This window comes from Littorina saxatilis, linkage group LG17, assembly GCF_037325665.1.
Source record: "Littorina saxatilis isolate snail1 linkage group LG17, US_GU_Lsax_2.0, whole genome shotgun sequence".
In the NCBI taxonomy this organism is placed as follows: Eukaryota; Metazoa; Mollusca; class Gastropoda; order Littorinimorpha; family Littorinidae; genus Littorina; species Littorina saxatilis.
The window spans coordinates 1,578,937-1,599,203 of NC_090261.1; the positions used below are offsets into that span (position 1 = coordinate 1,578,937).

A 20,267-nucleotide genomic window follows, 5' to 3' on the forward strand; every position below is an offset into this window, starting at 1 on the left:
TCAAATAAAATTGAACACTTTATTTCAAGTTTGAATGTTTTATTGTACTCGCACACACACACATACATACACACACACATGTCCAACCCCACACATGCATGTGTTCACACACAGCTGTCTGCGTGTTTAGGTGTATTCAGCCACCTGCACTTATGGCAAGGTCTTTTACATGCCATTGTGGTGACACGGGGGTGGGACATGGCTTCCGTCTCTGGGTCTGCACAGAAAGTTGACCCGTGTCCGTCCCGGCCCGAATTCGAACCAGCGACCTTCCGATCACAAGTCCAATGCTCTACCAACTGAGCTACCGGGCCCCCCTTTTAAAAGCCAAAGTTGGTATAGGGGAAGAAAGTAAATTGTAACAAAATTCAACAGGGAAGAAAGAAAGACAAAAATGACTGCCAGCTTCCATACAAACAGGCTTTACAGTTTGATCTTCAAAGAATAGTTGATGGGATGGAATGTAATTTTAATTCAGTCAAGAAAACACAGAAAAGACAACCATCTTAAATAAAATAAGCGCTCCCCATCTCCCCCTGATACACACAGACACACCCACACATTCCCATCTCTGAGAGGTACATTGGATGGCCAGGGGGGAGGGGGGGTTCCGGAACCCCAGGAACCCCCCCCCCCCCCCCAGATCCGGCCCTGCATACACACACACACACACACAGTAAGCGGCATAGGTGACACTGTGCAAGAAAGCGAGACACTAGATCTAGATCTGAAAGGCCGATTTCGAAGAAAAAACTAGTCTCGGCCCGCTCAAAACTAACAATGACCGAGACTTTCAGTAATTCCTTCGCGTGACGTCTAACCCTCTTACGTCATAATGTGACGTCTTCAAATGTTGTGACGTCTTCAAATGTTAAAGTTTCTACCACAGACATACATACATACATACGCACGCACGCATGCACGCACGCACAGATAGACAAAAGTTAGCATCGCATAGGCTACACTTACATGAGCCAAAAATTTGAAGTCACTGCCTCAACGGAGATTCTGTTAAAAAATACATGTACAGGAAATTGAAAAATATCGGAAAATTATATATCAGATCACTGTTTAGATGTAAAATATCCTTGCAAGAAAAAAAGTCAAATATTCAAAAGTAACAAAAAGTCAAATACAAAAAAATCCAACCACTCACGTATGCTTCCAAAAAAGGAATTATAAAAGCAACAACAGCAACGTAGGTGATATATAAAAAAAAAATCCTAAATCTTGGCATGTATGGCATTCTGTATGAAAAGTCATCCTAATACATACGAAAACACAAGGTCAGTTTTGAACATGAACGAGATGACCCTTCTTTAAGAATTTAATGCCCAACATGACATAATGCACCAATCAACAAAACTGCTTTCCCTGTGGAAAGTGAGCTTTACACCAATTTATGTCTTCAGACAACATGGATGAGGTTTTAACTCTCTTCCTCCTCCACTGCAAGTAAATAATTCTTCTCTGTCCATGAAGAATGTTTGAAGGCGGGAAAACTGCTTAATAACAAGAAGGTGGTGATGACCATTCACACATCGTATGTAGGCAAAGTGATCATCGTCAGCCAGCGTAGAAACATAAAAAATGTCATACATGTACTACAAGTGGTGATGTCAGTTCTTCTTCTTCTGCGTATGCTCATATATACAAAAGCTGCTGTACATCGAAAGGGTCTCCACAGGGTGATGACCATTCACATGTAGGCGAAGTGATCCTCGTCAGCCAGCGTAGCGATATGAAAGTTATCGTTCTCCAGGTCCGGAGCGTCCAACTCGGCCGCTGCACCGTCCTCTGCCATGGTGGTGTAGGGGGCAGGGGCGCATAACTCTGACGACCCCGTCCTGTGCATGTACCTGTAACATAAATAGGAGAAATAATGTTAATGCATTGGGATAAGGTGAACACCTCTGACCATCTTCTCTGTCACTTCCCAGTGATTAAATGAAAGCAGAGAAAGAGAGAGAGAGAGAACACATGGAGCAATGCAGCAACAGGAGTACAGAGAGAGAACACATGGAGCAATGCAGCAACAGGAGTACAGAGAGAGAGAACACATGGAGCAATGCAGCAACAGGAGTACAGAGAGAGAGAACACATGGAGCAATGCAGCAACAGGAGTACAGAGAGAGAGAACACATGGAGCAATGCAGCAACAGGAGTACAGAGAGAGAGAACACATGGAGCAATGCAGCAACAGGAGTACAGAGAGAGAGAACACATGGAGCAATGCAGCAACAGGAGTACAGAGAGAGAGAACACATGGAGCAATGCAGCAACAGGAGTACAGAGAGAGAGAACACATGGAGCAATGCAGCAACAGGAGTACAGAGAGAGAGAACACATGGAGCAATGCAGCAACAGGAGTACAGAGAGAGAGAACACATGGAGCAATGCAGCAACAGGAGTACAGAGAGAGAGAACACATGGAGCAATGCAGCAACAGGAGTACAGAGAGAGAGAACACATGGAGCAATGCAGCAACAGGAGTACAGAGAGAGAGAACACATGGAGCAATGCAGCAACAGGAGTACAGAGAGAGAGAACACATGGAGCAATGCAGCAACAGGAGTACAGAGAGAGAGAACACATGGAGCAATGCAGCAACAGGAGTACAGAGAGAGAGAACACATGGAGCAATGCAGCAACAGGAGTACAGAGAGAGAGAACACATGGAGCAATGCAGCAACAGGAGTACAGAGAGAGAGAACACATGGAGCAATGCAGCAACAGGAGTACAGAGAGAGAGAACACATGGAGCAATGCAGCAACAGGAGTACAGAGAGAGAGAACACATGGAGCAATGCAGCAACAGGAGTACAGAGAGAGAGAACACATGGAGCAATGCAGCAACAGGAGTACAGAGAGAGAGAACACATGGAGCAATGCAGCAACAGGAGTACAGAGAGAGAGAACACATGGAGCAATGCAGCAACAGGAGTACAGAGAGAGAGAGAACACATGGAGCAATGCAGCAACAGGAGTACAGAGAGAGAGAACACATGGAGCAATGCAGCAACAGGAGTACAGAGAGAGAGAACACATGGAGCAATGCAGCAACAGGAGTACAGAGAGAGAGAACACATGGAGCAATGCAGCAACAGGAGTACAGAGAGAGAGAACACATGGAGCAATGCAGCAACAGGAGTACAGAGAGAGAGAACACATGGAGCAATGCAGCAACAGGAGTACAGAGAGAGAGAACACATGGAGCAATGCAGCAACAGGAGTACAGAGAGAGAGAACACATGGAGCAATGCAGCAACAGGAGTACAGAGAGAGAGAACACATGGAGCAATGCAGCAACAGGAGTACAGAAAGTATCTTGACACTTATATGCAGTTATGTAAAAATTGGAGTGTAAATGTATCAATCTGTTTCAAGGGCAAATTGAAAAGTCTGACATGCACTCTTGTCTTGAAAACTAAGTCAGCAGAATACAAACATGTACAATGTACTTCTTAACAGACAACTTTGTGAGGATAACAAAAGCGGTTTGCATCTTCACTGCTCAGAAGAACTAGAGGTCAGGTAGATTTCACACAAAATTCTTATTCTCCATTCCAGATGATTATCATCATGATCCAGGCTTAAAATTGCCTTGACTTGTTTTAAAAGAAACCTTAAAGGACCCTAACAGGCTCTTTTTAAGGTCAGATAAAGCGGTTGGGGTTGATTTAATGATATAGGTAAGCATCTAAAGATGCAAAAACCGAACAGTAAATCGCAGGTTTTGTGTTGCATCAGTCTAATTTTACACAAAATGCATGCTCAAAAAGCGGCCAAATTCGTCTGCTACGCAAGACTTCAAAATCCCTGCGGCGGCAAGCTGTTGGCTGTGATGTCACAGGCAGGAATCGGAAGCGAAAGTAGCAACGCTCGGTCTGCGTCTTTGCTGCAGCCGTGGATGCGCGCGTACTCCCGACATCATGCCGAGAGAGTGTGCTGCTGCCGTATGTTCGGAGTTGCAAAAAAAGGACTCAGGCTTGAGTTTTCATTTGTTTCCATCCGACTCAAGGCTCAAGCAAGAATGGGCTGTAAAAATGAATCGGCTGGACCTAAAAACAACAACAACAACAACATTGTTGAGAAACCAGCGAAACCACAACAACAACAACAACACCATTGTTGAGAAACCAGCGAAACCACATCAACAACAACAACAACACCATTGTTGAGAAACCAGCGAAACCACATCAACAATAACAACAACAACAACAACCACAACAGCATTGTTGAGAAACCAGCAAAACTGTATCAACAATAACAACAACCACAACACAGCACAACATTGGGCAACAACTACAACAACAACTACAACAACGACAACAACTCAAAAACCAAGAACAACTACAATGTCAACAACACCACCAACAACAGCTTTACACTGATAAACAGTAGGTGGAACACGATTGATTTGACACGTAACAACCTTGATTTCATCTACGATGACGACAACAACATCAACTCAAATTCGAGAACATATACGTCTTCAACAACATAACCAACAACAAATCCGATAGAACTTCAACTACAATCTCAACAGTGATCATGGGCTGCCTAATCTATTTGCTGAGTCTGGCAGACATTTGACTTCCACCCTTGAGAGAGAATGGTTTTTTCTCGTAAACTTCGTGCCTCAATCAAACCTGACTAAGAGAATACAACTCTACATTAATCCCCGATTATCAACCCAGATAGATGGGACACTTCCGTCTCAACTCGGACGCCGCAGTAAGAACGATCTCTAGCAACAGACGCTGATACGATACAGCTATCTGCTCTCCGGCTCCTAAGCCACTCCCCCAGCCTGTACTTCTACACACTGACACCAATTAAACCTCCAACTGAGCTGTGATTTGTAAAAATGTAAAAAAATATTTTACAAATTACGTCGAACCTAAAACCGCGATTTGTAAAAATGTAAAAAAAAAAATAAAATAATTTCTCTATTCAGCCTATTGTCCCATCGCTGGCAAATTCGGATCTCTTCCTCCCAGTGGAAAGCTAGCAGCAACAGAGTCGCGCTACCCCAAAGTCAAGGGATCCATTAGATTTGTTTTTCTTTCTTTTTTCATTTCTTTATTGTCCTATATCGCTGGCGAATTCGGATCGCTTCCTCCCAGTGAAAAGCTAGCAGCAACAGAGTCGCGCTTGTGGTCCAAGTTGTGGAATGTGTCCCAAGTTGTGGAATGTGTCCAAGATGTGGAATGTGTCCAAGTTGTGGTATGTGTCCAAGATGTGGTATGTGTCCAAGTTGTGGTATGTGTCCAAGATGTGATAATGTGTCCAAGATGTGGTAATGTGTCCAAGATGTGGTATGTGTCCAAGTTGTGGTATGTGTCCAAGTTGCGGTATGTGTCCCAAGTTGTGGTATGTGTCCAAGATGAGGTAATGTGTCCGAGTTGTGGTATGCGTCTAAGATGTGGTCTGTGTCCAAGTTGTGGTATGTGTCCAAGTTGTGGTATGTGTCCAAGATGTGGTATGTGTCCAAGATGTGGTAATGTGTCCAAGTTGTGGTATGTGTCCAAGTTGTGGAATGTGATGAGACAATAAAGAAATAAAAAAAATCTAATAGATTCATTGACTTTGGGGTAGCGCGACTCTGTTGTTGCTAGCTTTCCACTGGGAGGAATGACCCGAATTTCCCAGCGATGGGACAATAAAGAAAAGAAAAAAAAATCCCATAGATCCCTTGACTTTGGGGTAGCGCGACTTTGTTGCTGCTAGCTTTCCACTGGGAGGAAGTGACCCGAATTTCCCAGCGACGGGACAATCTAGTAATAATAATAATAATAATAACGGGCATTTATAAAGCGCCTTATCACAAGTTCAAAGCGCGTGACAACAATACATGTATACAAAAATCATACAATCACTGTCAGATTCAAACAACACATCATGCACATCTCACATCCCCAGACTCTATACTAAGGAACTGGACTTAAAAGATAAATGAAACAAGTCGCGTAAGGCGAAAATACAATATTTAGTCAAGTAGCTGTCGAACTCACAGAATGAAACGCAATGCCATTTTACTCGTAGCATCGTCAGGCCACCGCTCATGGCAAAGGCAGTGAAATTGACAAGAAGAGCGGGGTAGTAGTTGCGCTAAGAAGGATAGCACGCTTTTCTGTACCTCTCTTTGTTTTAACTTTCTGAGCGTGTTTTTAATCCAAACATATCATATCATATGTTTTTGGAATCAGGAACCGACAAGGAATAAGATGAAAGTGTTTTTAAATTGATTTGGACAATTTAATTTTGATAATAATTTTTATATATTTAATTTTCAGAGCTTGTATTTAATCCGAATATAACATATTTATATGTTTTTGGAATCAGCAAATGATGGAGAATAAGATAAACGTAAATTTGGATCGTTTTATAAATTTTTATTTTTTTTTACAATTTTCCGATTTTTAATGACCAAAGTCATTAATTAATTTTTAAGCCACCAAGCTGAAATGCAATACCGAACCCCGGGCTTCGTCGAAGATTATTTGACCAAAATTTCAACCAATTTGGTTGAAAAATGAGGGCGTGACAGTGCCGCCTCAACTTTCACGAAAAGCCGGATATGACGTCATCAAAGACATTTATCAAAAAAATGAAAAAAACGTTCGGGGATTTCATACCCAGGAACTCTCATGTCAAATTTCATAAAGATCGGTCCAGTAGTTTAGTCTGAATCGCTCTACACACACACACACACGCACACACACACACACATACACCACGACCCTCGTTTCGATTCCCCCTCGATGTTAAAATATTTAGTCAAAACTTGACTAAATATAAAAAAAAAATGGGAAAAAAAATCTAAAAATCAACAGTCAAAAGTCAAGGGATTTTGTTTTTGTGCCTTGACTTTGGAGATGACAAGAAAATATCGGGAGCATTAACGTGATTTGTAAAATGTTTTTTACAAATCACGGGGCGCGCAAACCCTTGATTTTAACCCCCAGGCTCAAAACTCTAAGATTCGGCAGCTAAAGTTGTTTCTGCCATGAATGCTGCTTGTGACGTCATCGGAATTTTTATCCAGAATTCACCACTTCCGTACTCTCGCGGAAGTTCGCGATTCAATGGCCGCCAGATCGGAACGCGAAAACGCCTCGCTTCAGCCACGAAATTCGTCGGATTATGGCCCAAAACAATCCCGAAATAAACTAAACCCTGTGAGGGAAGGTGAGAAAACAATTTCCTACGGCATGCATATGTCTGGTTAACCTAGGTCACGCCAAAACGCAAATGAACGCGTTTTTGACACCAAAGAAAGCCTGTTGGGGTCCTTTAAGAAACAAGAATACAGGAGAAACTTGCACTCACAGTACAACGAAGAAGGCCAAAAAAGAGATACCGGCAGCCATGATGAAGCAGAACCCTGGGAAGAAGTGGAGGGTTTGTGGGTAGACTGTGTTGAACAACAGTGCTGCCAGCACGGCCACCACACTCTCAGAGGCTGCCACCAGGCTGAACAGCCGCCCTGACAAAACATGACGACATGCACAATGTATTACAGTGTGAAATACATAGTGGGGAACACAGATTTATGCTAACTGTGGCAAAGGAGTTGAGGCACACACTACAGATAGTAAGAGAATCGAGATACTCAATGACTCATGAGGGTTCAACTACCTCTGTTGACTTGATCATTTATTAGAAAACACAAGGTCAATGAAGGTCAAGGCTCTTTAATCTATTTCTTCCCCACCACTACACGCAGCTTTCTATCGAAGAAAATGGCAATTCTGAATAATCAGTTATTATGTGGAGTTACTGTTCATCTTGCATTGACATATATTCTGACTGATCAGTTATAATGTGGAGTTACTGTTCATCTTGCATTGACATATTCTGACTGATCAGTTATTATGTGGAGTTAGTGTTCATCTTGCATTGACATATTGTGACTGATTAGATTGACTGAATTGCTTTTTGTTTCACATGCCTGCAATGGAAGGACACCCTTGGGCCCAGCGACATGTACACCACGGATCTAGTTTGATAAAGATAAGAGACGACACACAGTCTTTCCTGGGAAGAGTCCTCTCATCAGAGGGGCCTCACATAACAGGTAGCACTGTGTATGTTTGGACGTTGTGACTGTTCACCTGTCTGGCCAAACACAATTATCTACTTAGCCAGGATGACCAATCACAGCTGCCTTACCTTGCTCCTCCTGCTTGACCAGACTGGACATCATGGACCGGAGGCCAGCCGAGGGCAGACCCTGCGCCATGCCGACCACACCCACTGCACACACATACACACATCACACTCACAAATGACAAAGGGCAATTGAATTCATGCCTGAGAAAAATTGCTGCCTTTTGTTCTGGACTCTTAATGCATCAAATAGCTCTTATGAAAAAGCAAAACAAGTCTTCTGGCATTTTTTGTGGACAGCTTTACACAGTCATTTATGATTTAACTTGCTAGATTTGACCCTGTAAGAACTATTTTTAGTTTGTAAATTTTGTTTCCAAGAAAATGTCTGATTGGGTAAGAGGTCTGCATACACAAACAAATACACACAGTGACACACACATGCAGTGTCATGAATAGCAAACATATACACACACATGCAGTGTCATGAATAGCAAACATATACACACACATGCAGTGTCATGAATAGCAAACATATACACACACATGCAGTGTCAAGAATAGCAAACTTTCTTAACACTAATAAATCATGATCTGTCACATGTACTTTTGATACTCCACAAAATGGTAGCTGGTAATAAGCACATTAAAATGATTAGTACAGAAGCTACTCACCCAGAAATACCATCCATGTTTTCGTGGACAAACCCAGCAGGACCAGGCCAGCAACCTTGGACAGCACTCCTCCCATCACCAGGGAGGTATCACGCACACGCAGCTTGCGTTTTAACAAGGGCAAGGCCACTATCAAGGTCATGCCGCGCAGGAAGTTCTCCATTCCCTTGTAGTAGCCGAAGAGAGTCTGCGACCAGGCCAGGGGCTCACGCTTCAGGAACAGCAACAGGATGTCCAGTTCACCTGTCAGCACGGCAACACGTTTCAATAACATGACATCTCTAGCACTGAGAGTTACACTGTGTCAATAACATGACATCTCTAGCACTGAGAGTTACACTGTCAATAACATGACATCACTAGCACTGAGAGTTACACTGTGTCAATAACATGACATCTCTAGCACTGAGAGTTACACTGTGTCAATAACATGACATCACTAGCACTGAGAGTTACACTGTGTCAATAACATGACATCTCTAGCACTGAGAGTTACACTGTGTCAATAACATGACATCTCTAGCACTGAGAGTTACACTGTGTCAATAACATGACATCTCTAGCACTGAGAGTTACACTGTGTCAATAACATGACATCTCTAGCACTGAGCCATTTTCCAGACAAAGGGATTCAGCAGGTTAACCTTTCTGATAAAAAGACTATTCAGTATTCTGGAATTTTAACAGAGTTCAGGTTTGAATCTGTTTTTGTTTTACAAAATCAACAACAATTAATGAAACAAGAAGAACAAATACAGCAGCTAATTCAACTGAATACTGCATTATGGACAACTAACAACAATGGCATGCCCAAAAATCTCTCACAAATGACAAATTTGTCAAAACAGGCAAAGGAAATACATTTGTGCATCTATAGTGTAAATAGCACAGACTTAACCTACTGTTGGTATAACTCACCAATGGTGCAGAGAAGAAGGATATCGATGCTGAGGATAAGCAGAGAGATGACAAGGCGTACTCGAGGTCCTCTGGGCTGTTTGACAAACTGCACCATCACCTTGAGAGAGTCGCATATCCACCCCCCTGGAGAGGGCGCCACAGGCTGCGATGGCTTGATGTCGTCCAACCAAAGCAAGACGTAGATGAGAGCGAGCCCCAGCAGTGCTGCGCTGAAGCCGAAGACGAAGGTGAAGCTGGTACCGTCCAACATGACGCCCGACAGGAAGACGCCCAGCGTCCCCGCCATAAAGATCATGCTCTCCACGATCCCAATGCGCATCGTCTTGGACTCGGCTGAAGCGATGTGCGTCACGTAGCTGAAGACGCCCATCAGACAAGCGATAATGCCGCCACACATTCCGCTCAGCAAAGGGCCAATGAGAAGCAAGGCGAGGGGCGCGGCAGGGTAGGCGGCGTTGAAGAGGCAGGCGAGGGCCTGAACGATGGCGCCGATGATGGGGAGCACCACGGGGAACTTGCGACCGACCTTGTCCCCAAACGACCCCAAGAACAGGACCACCGTGAAACAGGCAGGAATCGTCATGGCAACGTTAGCCAGCAGGATCCAGTGAGATGTGGTGGACTGAACGTAATCATTCTCGTCAGGGTTTTGCTGCTGGAAAGTGACGTTCTTGAGTTGATCGCAGAATGACGCGTTAAACTTCTGTACGCACACTTTGTGATATGTGAGGGCCTGCAGTGTGGGGAACACGACGTTGGCTGCAAACATGTAGAGAAACAGCACCGGCTCCACCGTCACGTCGCGCAGGCTGAACGGTATCCGTCCACCGCACAGGTTTGCCGGTGGTCTCGCCGCCATTGCTCACAGAGGGCTGTGTGGGTGAGGTTTAGCAATGCCAGCTGTCATGCACTTCTGGCCAGGCCAGTTTCTGTGTAAAGTGACTGTTCCACCAAGGCAGATTTGACGGTTCTCATTGTGGAAAGGCTTTCGCTGTTGTGGTCCGACATGGTCACCCTGGCTGAGAAGGCTCCTACCTCTCTATAAACACTGAAAAGAAGAAAAGGCTAGGTGAAGTAAGTTTTCCATACATGGTAACAAAAGATTATCAAGAAATAGCCCTTACTTTGGATCAATACAAAAGACACAAAAAGCTTAAAGCAACACCAAGAGGCAACTATATGTATCTCAAGTAACACAGAAACACCTGTGAGCATAAAAGCCGTTTACTGGCACTAATGGGTTGGATAAAAACATGTACATACTTACAGAAATATCTGTCAGTGTCAGCATATCTGCTCACTGCAGTAAGAGGTATATAACCTTGTTGAGTCTCCAACCAGACACTGGGAACGTCAACCCTTTTCAGAACAGGGTTGCCATAGAGACCACATTATTTTAAAGGACAGCCAACAAAAAGCGGAGAGAAACGAACGAAAATCAATAAACAGGTAGACATCTACATCCAGACAATGCCACTCAATAGCTGAACGTACATTATGATTATTGACCAGGTTGTCGCGCAGTGGGGGAAGGCAGACAACCACTAGAAGTGCAGAAATCTACAGCTAGCACACGAGATTTAAATAAGTGCAACAGCATTCCATCCAGGAGAAGACGGATGGATGGGAGACGGGGTTGGAGTGGGTTATTAAGAGAAAAGAAGATAAAAGAAAGAAAAGAACGGCAAGATAATCAACACTGAGGTCTGATTTTACGCAAAGAGTTACACGGTCCTATGTGAACGTTCTGCTGGAGCCGTGGGCACTGGGCATGCCTCACCGATCTTTATTGAGACTGGAAAACTATGAGCACATCACTGAAAGTGTCGCTAAATCGTTAGTAAATAACTAAATGAGGCTATTTCCTGTCAGAAACAGGGAATATTTACAGTACCACCTAACCTGCCCATCAGAAAGTGAGGCACCGATCGATGGCGGTCAGTGTTGTGGTGTGGTGTGGAGTGGATCCTAAGTGGCATGTCTTCACTCCCACACAGCCACCAGGAAACGATGATTGATTACATAGACTGACGTACGCATGCTTCAGGGTGGAATTTTCCCCGCGGCTATCGCCATTTGGTTTGCATACATGTTGATTAGCGCTGTTCTCAAAATGCAAAATATTCATTCGTTCCTCGTTTGTCTGTTTACGGAAATCTCATGAGGGAAGGCACATGTGTGACAACACATTGCATACAATCAGGTAAGCGTATATGGGAGCGTGGTCGGCAAAACTGATCACTGGAGAAAACTTTCAAAGGAACTAATAGATGAGATTTGACAAAGCTAAGGCAGTTCTGTTGAGCAAGATAAATCTGTCAGAAGCCAGGAAGGCTAGCTGTCCAAAGTGAAAGTGAATGAGGGGTACTGCATGATCATGATGTAGTGGCAGAGTGTATTGACTCTTAGAAAAATACACATTTTAAAATGACAAACAGAGCATACAATACACACACACACACACACACACACACACTCACACACACACTCTCTCTCTCTCTCTCTCTCTCTCTCTCTCTCTCTCTCTCTCTCTCTCTCTCTCTCTCTCTCTCTCTCTCTCTGTCAGAGTCAACGTAAAGGGAGGCCATTAATCTAGCACCCCTCTGGCTCTACACATTTACCAACATTTTTGTAAAATTCTTTCTTTGAGCTTTTTTCCTCAGATTTCCCCTTTACCTCTTTCATATAGTTTATTTCTGCGTTTCTGTTTCATTTGCTTTTAATTTGGTACAAATGTTGGTTCTTACTCTTAGTCTTACATGTCATCATATAAAATTTGGTACAAATGTTGGTTCTTACTCTTCGTCTTACATGTCATCATATAAAATTTGGTACAAATGTTGGTTCTTACTCTTCGTCTTACATGTCATCATATAAAATTTGGTACAAATGTTGGTTCTTACTCTTCGTCTTACATGTCATCATATAAAATTTGGTACAAATGTTGGTTCTTACTCTTCGTCTTACATGTCATCATATAAAATTTGGTACAAATGTTGGTTCTTACTCTTCGTCTTACATGTCATCATATAAAATTTGGTACAAATGTTGGTTCTTACTCTTCGTCTTACATGTCATCATATAAAATTTGGTACAAATGTTGGTTCTTACTCTTCGTCTTACATGTCATCATATAAAATTTGAGCTGCAATGGAATCCTGGTTTTAAGACCCCTGGATTTAAGACTTCCTCCTTTTTAAGACGTTAATAACTTCATTTTTCAGATTTTCTGTTCATAGCATCTGTACATTTACCTCCCTTTTGAGACTCCCTCCATTTTATTGGCTCACGTAAGTGTAGCCTATGCGATGATAAACTTTGTCTGTCTGTGCGTGCGTGCGTGCGTGCGTGTGTGTGTGTGTGTGTGATAGAAACTTTAACATTTCCGAGTCTATGGATTACGTCAGTCTCGGTCAAAAGTGTTTGACGTGTGTGATAGAAACTATTTGAAGACGTCACATTATGACGTAAGAGGGTTAGACGTCACGCAAAGGAATTACTGCAAGTCTCGGTCATTGTTATTGTGAGCGGGCCGAGACTACTTGGCAGGTCCAGGGTCTCGCTTTCTTGCACAGTTTCACCTATGCTTACTGTGTGTGTGTGTGTGTGTGTGTGTGTGTGTGTGTGTGTGTGTGTGTGTGTGTGTGTGTGTGTGTGTGTGTGACGGAGTGATTGAGTTTGTGTTACTGTTTGTCGATTTCTTACGTGAGCCTTGAAGGCTTCGCCTCTTGTTAAATTTTAAGACCTGATTTTCTCAGACTTGTAAAGGTCTTAAAAGGGGCGTCCCACAATAATAATCTATATTGTTGGCTGTATTGTACACATTGGTTTGTTGTTGTTCGGTTGCAGCTCACATCCCCGCCATGTCTGAGGCTGTCCTGGTTCCTGTGTTGACCGACGAATATTTCCGTCCTGTGGAACTTGTTGACTTTTATGTCAGCAACATACTGGATCGACGTAAAACTGCAGAAGCTGTCAAGTTGGTAGCCCCTGTCTTTTTTTCCTTTGACAATATTTTGCATACATTTGTCTTCTCCTGTCTTTTCCCATTTCATTCAAAGGTGTGTGCGTGTGTGTGTGTTTTTGAGTGTTACTGTAATGTAAACATAAGACAGTGGGAGCAGTTGCTTTTAAACATTCATCAAATCGATGAGGAGGATTTCAGTTCTTTTAATCAAACATTGAATTTTCAACACCAGCATTATGAAATTTGTACATCTGATTGCAAAGTACACGTAAATCTCAATCATAATCAAATAAGTGTAGCTGTAAGTGCTAGCTTCAAGATCAAATATAGTGCTGGTTTGTTACATGTTTCTTTTTTATATTTAGTCAAGTTTTGACTAAATATTTTAACATCGAGGGGGAATCGAAACGAGGGTCGTGGTGTATGTGCGTGTGTGTGTCTGTGTGTCTGTGTGTCTGTGTGTGTGTGTGTGTGTGTGTGTAGAGCGATTCAGACTAAACTACTGGACCGATCTTTATGAAATTTGACATGAGAGTTCCTGGGTATGAAATCCCCGAACGTTTTTTTCATTTTTTTGATAAATGTCTTTGATGACGTCATATCCGGCTTTTCGTGAAAGTTGAGGCGGCACTGTCACGCCCTCATTTTTCAACCAAATTGGTTGAAATTTTGGTCAAGTAATCTTCGACGAAGCCCGGGGTTCGGTATTGCATTTCAGCTTGGTGGCTTAAAAATTAATTAATGACTTTGGTCATTAAAAATCTGAAAATTGTAAAAAAAATTAAAAATTTATAAAACGATCCAAATTTACGTTTATCTTATTCTCCATCATTTGCTGATTCCAAAAACATATAAATATGTTATATTCGGATTAAAAACAAGCTCTGAAAATTAAATATATAAAAATTATTATCAAAATTTTTTTTTCGAAATCAATTTAAAGACACTTTCATCTTATTCCTTGTCGGTTCCTGATTCCAAAAATATATAGATATGATATGTTTGGATTAAAAACACGCTCAGAAAGTTAAAACGAAGAGAGGTACAGAAAAGCGTGCTATGCAGCATAGCGTAACCACTACCCCGCTCGCGCGCTCTTCTTGTCAATTTCACTGCCTATGCCGTGAGCGGTGGACCACGAGTATACGGTCTTGCTGCGTTGCATTGCGTTCAGTTTCATTCTGTGAGTTCGACAGCTACTTGACTAAATATTGTATTTTCGCCTTACGCGACTTGTTTTTTATCTAAAGTGGAACTGCAAGGAGACTGGCTCCACATAACGTGCACATGTAAATGCTATTGTCTTGTTTTCTTAGTTAGCATTCCATTACCCTGTGCGTACATAATCTTGTGTCAATGTCTTATTGTAGGCTGCTGAGTGACTGCCAGCCCCTGGGAAAATTCCAGCATTTGAAGAGAGTAAGGAACATAGGAGGAAAAGGTAGGATTGAACATCTCTCCTGTATTCAGTAAAAGGCTTGCCAGACATATTTCTTGATTCTCAAGGCATTGCGTTCCATGGTTTTCAAAGTAGTTGATGTCTATCTGCGATGAAAATGCAACTTACAAATTAAGCCATTAGCAGATTTTGTGTGTACAGATACATCGCCAATTTTCAGCAACTTAAAAATGTTTCATATCATCACCTGAAGGATGTGGGCTTACTCAGTGCTGGTGGGATGTAACCTTCCTTCATAAAAAACGTTTTTAAGCAATTGTTCCTCGCATGCTTGAACTGGACATAAACTGTGTAAGTTGGCCAAGCATCAAAGGAAATAGCAAAAATGCTTCTATCCATTGGTGTTTTCGTGTAGTGGCTCCGTACTATCTGCCTTAGGGGTAGCTACTCTTTAGTGAAATGATCAAGGCAAATCGTAAGTAGAGCCATTACATTTGTCTTGATTTGAGATGGTGTTGCATCAGGTTTATTATATTTGTAAATTTTTTGTTCATGTTTTTGCAGACAGCCCCTTACAGATTTTGTTATGTCCGCTGAACAAGGAGCTGGACCCCAATGATTCAACCCTCATCAGTGACAACGCAGCAAAAGACAGCGCGTCAAGTGAAGTACTTTGCAGTGCAAACCCTCATGCACAGAAGTGTGTTTTAGATGCAGACGGATCAGTTTCAAACTGGAGAGAAAAAACGACAGAGCAGAGTGCATTGTGTATTGAAAGTTTTAACTCAGAACAAAGTTCTGATCTGAACCTGATATCAGATTCTTGTCGGATTCGCCATCATGAGAAATCAACTTTCAGCCAGAGCTGTGCTACAATAAACGGCAATAGTGGTTGCAGTGCAAAAGAGATCTCACAACACAGTGTGACAAACTGTAAACATGACTGCACGGTGAAAGAGAAAGACAGCTGTCAAACAGGCTGTGAGGCAGACGGGGACTCTTTACCACAGCGGACCCGCACAGGTGTGACTGTCAGGTCTTTACTGCAACGTCAGGTTCAAGATGGTGTGTTCAGCAAACCATACCTTGTCAAGGTGCCCCGACATGGTCCACTGACCCGAAAACAGTTTGAGGAAACTAAGCTGTACTGGCCTGTCACTTTTCATGAGGACAAGAGGTGTGTCTGCCTGTTTGTCTGTCTGTCTATCTGCCAGTCTCTCTGTGAACTGGTTTTTATTTAAAGTTGCACTGTTTCTTGCATGGGGCTAGCCTTATTTATTCTCAAATGTCCATATCTGTACTGTGACCGTTGTATCTCATCAAGCATCAAAGAACAACAGGGCTCCCCACGGACGCCCCTCCTAGTGCGTCCCGGGACCCTCACTTTCAATTTTTAGAGGGTCCATGGACCCCCACTGCAGAATTTCAGAGGGTCCTAAGGGTCCAAAAGCCAAAAGGTCCCAGTGTACTTGTAAAACATTAATGGTATCTACAGTACGCACAATAAAGGAAATTTAGTGCGTCCCAGGACCCGCTCTTTTCAAGTCTAGTGCGTCCCAGGACCCGCTCTTTTAAAGTCTAGTGCGTCCCAGGACCCGCTCTTTTAAAGTCTAGTGCGTCCCAGGACCCGCTCTTTTAAAGTCTAGTGCGTCCCAGGACCCGCTCTTTTAAAGTCTAGTGCATCCCAGGACCCGCTCTTTTAAAGTCTAGTGCGTCCCAGGACCCGCTCTTTTAAAGTCTAGTGCGTCCCAGGACCCGCTCTTTTAAAGTCTAGTGCGTCCCAGGATCCGCTCTTTTAAAGTCTAGTGCGTCCCAGGACCCGCTCTTTTAAAGTCTAGTGCGTCCCAGGACCCGCTCTTTTAAAGTCTAGTGCGTCCTAGGACCCGCTCTTTTAAAGTCTAGTGCGTCCTAGGACCCGCTCTTTTAAAGTCTAGTGCGTCCCAGGATCCGCTCTTTTAAAGTCTAGTGCGTCCCAGGACCCGCTCTTTTAAAGTCTAGTGCGTCCCGGGACCCCCTCCATAAATTTCTAGTATGTGTTTTCAGCTTCTAGTGCGTATAGGATGCAGGGACGCACACTATGGGGAGCCCTGGAACAATGTAAAGCCCTGGAACAATGTAAAGCCCTGGAACAATGTAAAGCCCTGGAACAATGTAAAGCCCTGGAACAATGTAAAGCCTTTGAAGGGGAATTAGCCGCTGTAGATGACTCTTGTTTTAAATCACCGCCTACATAGCCCTGACATAAAATCATGTGAAAATCCCTTACCCTTGGGCCGTTGGCACTACCAGCTGATCATGTTGACATTGTGGTGTCACTGTCACTACCAGCTGATCATGTTGACAATGTGGTGTCACTGGCACTACCAGCTGATCATGTTGACATTGTGGTGTCACTGTCACTACCAGCTGATCATGTTGACATTGTGGTGTCACTGGCACTACCAGCTGATCATGTTGACATTGTGGTGTCACTGGCACTACCAGCTGATCATGTTGACATTGTGGTGTCACTGGCACTACCAGCTGATCATGTTGACATTGTGGTGTCACTGGCACTACCAGCTGATCATTTTGACATTGTGGTGTCACTGGCACTACCAGCTGATCATGTTGACATTGTGGTGTCACTGTCTCTACCAGCTGATCATGTTGACATTGTGGTGTCACTGGCACTACCAGCTGATCATGTTGACATTGTGGTGTCACTGGCACTACCAGCTGATCATGTTGACATTGTGGTGTCACTGGCACTACCAGCTGATCATGTTGACATTGTAGTGTCACTGGCACTACCAGCTGATCATTTTGACATTGTGGTGTCACTGGCACTACCAGCTGATCATGTTGACATTGTGGTGTCACTGTCACTACCAGCTGATCATGTTGACATTGTGGTGTCACTGGCACTACCAGCTGATCATGTTGACATTGTGGTGTCACTGGCACTACCAGCTGATCATGTTGACATTGTGGTGTCACTGGCACTACCAGCTGATCATGTTGACATTGTGGTGTCACTGGCACTACCAGCTGATCATGTTGACATTGTGGTGTCACTGGCACTACCAGCTGATCATGTTGACATTGTGGTGTCACTGGCACTACCAGCTGATCATGTTGACATTGTGGTGTCACTGTCACTACCAGCTGATCATGTTGACATTGTGGTGTCACTGTCACTACCAGCTGATCATTTTGACATTGTGGTGTCACTAGGCACTACCAGCTGATCATTTTGACATTGTGGTGTCACTAGTCACTACCAGCTGATCATTTTGACATTGTGGTGTCACTGGCACTACCAGCTGATCATTTTGACATTGTGGTGTCACTAGGCACTACCAGCTGATCATTTTGACATTGTGGTGTCACTAGGCACTACCAGCTGATCATTTTGACATTGTGGTGTCACTAGTCACTACCAGCTGATCATTATATTTAGTCAAGTTTTGACTAAATATTTTAACATCGAGGGGGAATCGAAACGAGGGTATGGTGTATGTGCGTGCGTGTGTGTGTGTGTGTGTGTAGAGCGATTCAGACTAAACTACTGGACCGATCTTTATGAAATTTGACATGAGAGTTCCTGGGTATGAAATCCCCGAACGTTTTTTTCCTTTTTTTGATAAATGTCTTTGATGACGTCATATCCGGCTTTTCGTGAAAGTTGAGGCGGCACTGTCACGCCCTCATTTTTCAACCAAATTGGTTGAAATTTTGGTCAAGTAATCTTCGACGAAGCCCGGGGTTCGGTATTGCATTTCAGCTTGGTGGCTTAAAAATTAATTAATGACTTTGGTCATTAAAAATCGGAAAATTGTAAAAAAAAATAAAAATGTATAAAACGATCCAAATTTACGTTTATCTTATTCTCCATCATTTGCTGATTCCAAAAACATATAAATATGTTATATTCGGATTAAAAACAAGCTCTGAAAATTAAATATATAAAAATTATTATCAAAATTAAATTGTCCAAATCAATTTAAAAACACTTTCATCTTATTCCTTGTCGGTTCCTGATTCCAAAAACATATAGATATGATATGTTTGGATTAAAAACACGCTCAGAAAGTTAAAACAAAGAGAGGTACAGAAAAGCGTGCTATCCTTCTTAGCGCAACTACTACCCCGCTCTTCTTGTCAATTTCACTGCCTATGCCGTGAGCGGTGGACTACGAGTATACGGTCTTGCTGCGTTGCATTGCGTTCAGTTTCATTCTGTGAGTTCGACAGCTACTTGACTAAATATTGTATTTTCGCCTTACGCGACTTGTTTTGACATTGTGGTGGCACTAGTCACTACCAGCTGATCATTTTGACATTGTGGTGTCACTGTCACTACCAGCTGATCATTTTGACATTGTGGTGGCACTAGTCACTACCAGCTGATCATTTTGACATTGTGGTGTCACTGTCACTACCAGCTGATCATTTTGACATTGTGGTGTCACTGTCACACATTTCTAGAATGATTTGTAACAGTTGATTTGGGGGTATTTAGCACGTGTGCTTTGCTTTGTGTGGTCATTTTATTACAATGCTATGTTTGTCAATGTGTTTTCACCCCTTGATTTCCACTTTCATCATTTATCATTGACTGGTTTCAGGATAGCTAAGCTGGTCAGTGGCAAGTTTTTCACAGCGTCAGAAGTGAATCAGATCAAGGCCTACCTTCAGCAGGCTGACGTCATGGCAACACACGCTCAGCAAAAAGGACAGGTACGGGCAATTCACTACAAATATACATAAACAATACATGTACTTGAATTCTCTGTTGTATATTGTCATTTGTTTGTGTTGACTTTGTTTGTTGGCGAGCACTGTCTGTTCAGGTAAGGTTGGCTGGTGGCCTGGTGGCTTAGTGTGCATTTGTGGTGATACATAGAACAGCCTGATATTAAAGCATTAGATTTTTGTCATTGAATATACAATATATACCTGAATTGCAAAAATAATGTATGTGAGTGTAGATTATTGCATAGATCTGCTAACAGCCTCATTCAACTTATACTTCCCAGTGAAGAAGATGTGAGAGTGACTGATTATTTTATACAGTTGTTCTTACAACTTCTTCAATATCAACAATCATGCTCAACAAAGACGTTTGACTTGAACAAGAACCCACAAATGTATATCCGCATGGGTCACTAACTAGAGCTCAAGTCCACTGACCTCAGCTTTTGATCT

At 42.8% G+C, this 20,267-nt stretch overlaps 2 protein-coding genes across 5 annotated transcripts in view; one reads left to right on the forward strand and one right to left on the reverse strand.

The window, feature by feature from the left end:
• LOC138953117 (lysosomal proton-coupled steroid conjugate and bile acid symporter SLC46A3-like) lies at positions 1 to 11,784 on the reverse strand. 2 transcript variants are annotated; one of them, XM_070324904.1, is made up of 6 exons: positions 11,748 to 11,784; positions 9,709 to 10,759; positions 8,791 to 9,033; positions 8,179 to 8,262; positions 7,336 to 7,492; positions 1 to 1,859 (listed from the first exon to the last, which is right to left on the reverse strand). In XM_070324904.1, exons 2-6 carry the CDS (start codon positions 10,568 to 10,570, stop codon positions 1,700 to 1,702), a joined length of 1,506 nt encoding a protein of 501 aa, XP_070181005.1. In that variant the 5' UTR covers positions 10,571 to 10,759; positions 11,748 to 11,784; the 3' UTR covers positions 1 to 1,699. The 2 variants fall into 2 exon arrangements, with proteins under 2 accessions (XP_070181005.1, XP_070181004.1); XM_070324903.1 differs by having other exon boundaries at positions 11,614 to 11,753.
• LOC138953118 (probable inactive tRNA-specific adenosine deaminase-like protein 3) overlaps positions 11,754 to 20,267 on the forward strand; it is a 23,780-nt gene continuing 15,266 nt past the window's right edge. For 2 of the 3 annotated variants that reach the window (XM_070324906.1, XM_070324905.1), the window contains exons 1-5: positions 11,773 to 11,914; positions 13,561 to 13,690; positions 15,049 to 15,119; positions 15,642 to 16,254; positions 19,688 to 19,799. In XM_070324906.1, coding sequence (XP_070181007.1) covers positions 11,872 to 11,914; positions 13,561 to 13,690; positions 15,049 to 15,119; positions 15,642 to 16,254; positions 19,688 to 19,799 — 969 coding nt within the window. In that variant the 5' untranslated portion in view covers positions 11,773 to 11,871. Of the gene's footprint in view, positions 11,915 to 13,560; positions 13,695 to 15,048; positions 15,120 to 15,641; positions 16,255 to 19,687; positions 19,800 to 20,267 lie in introns of all 3 variants that reach the window. The other variant, XM_070324907.1, reaches the window with a different exon arrangement.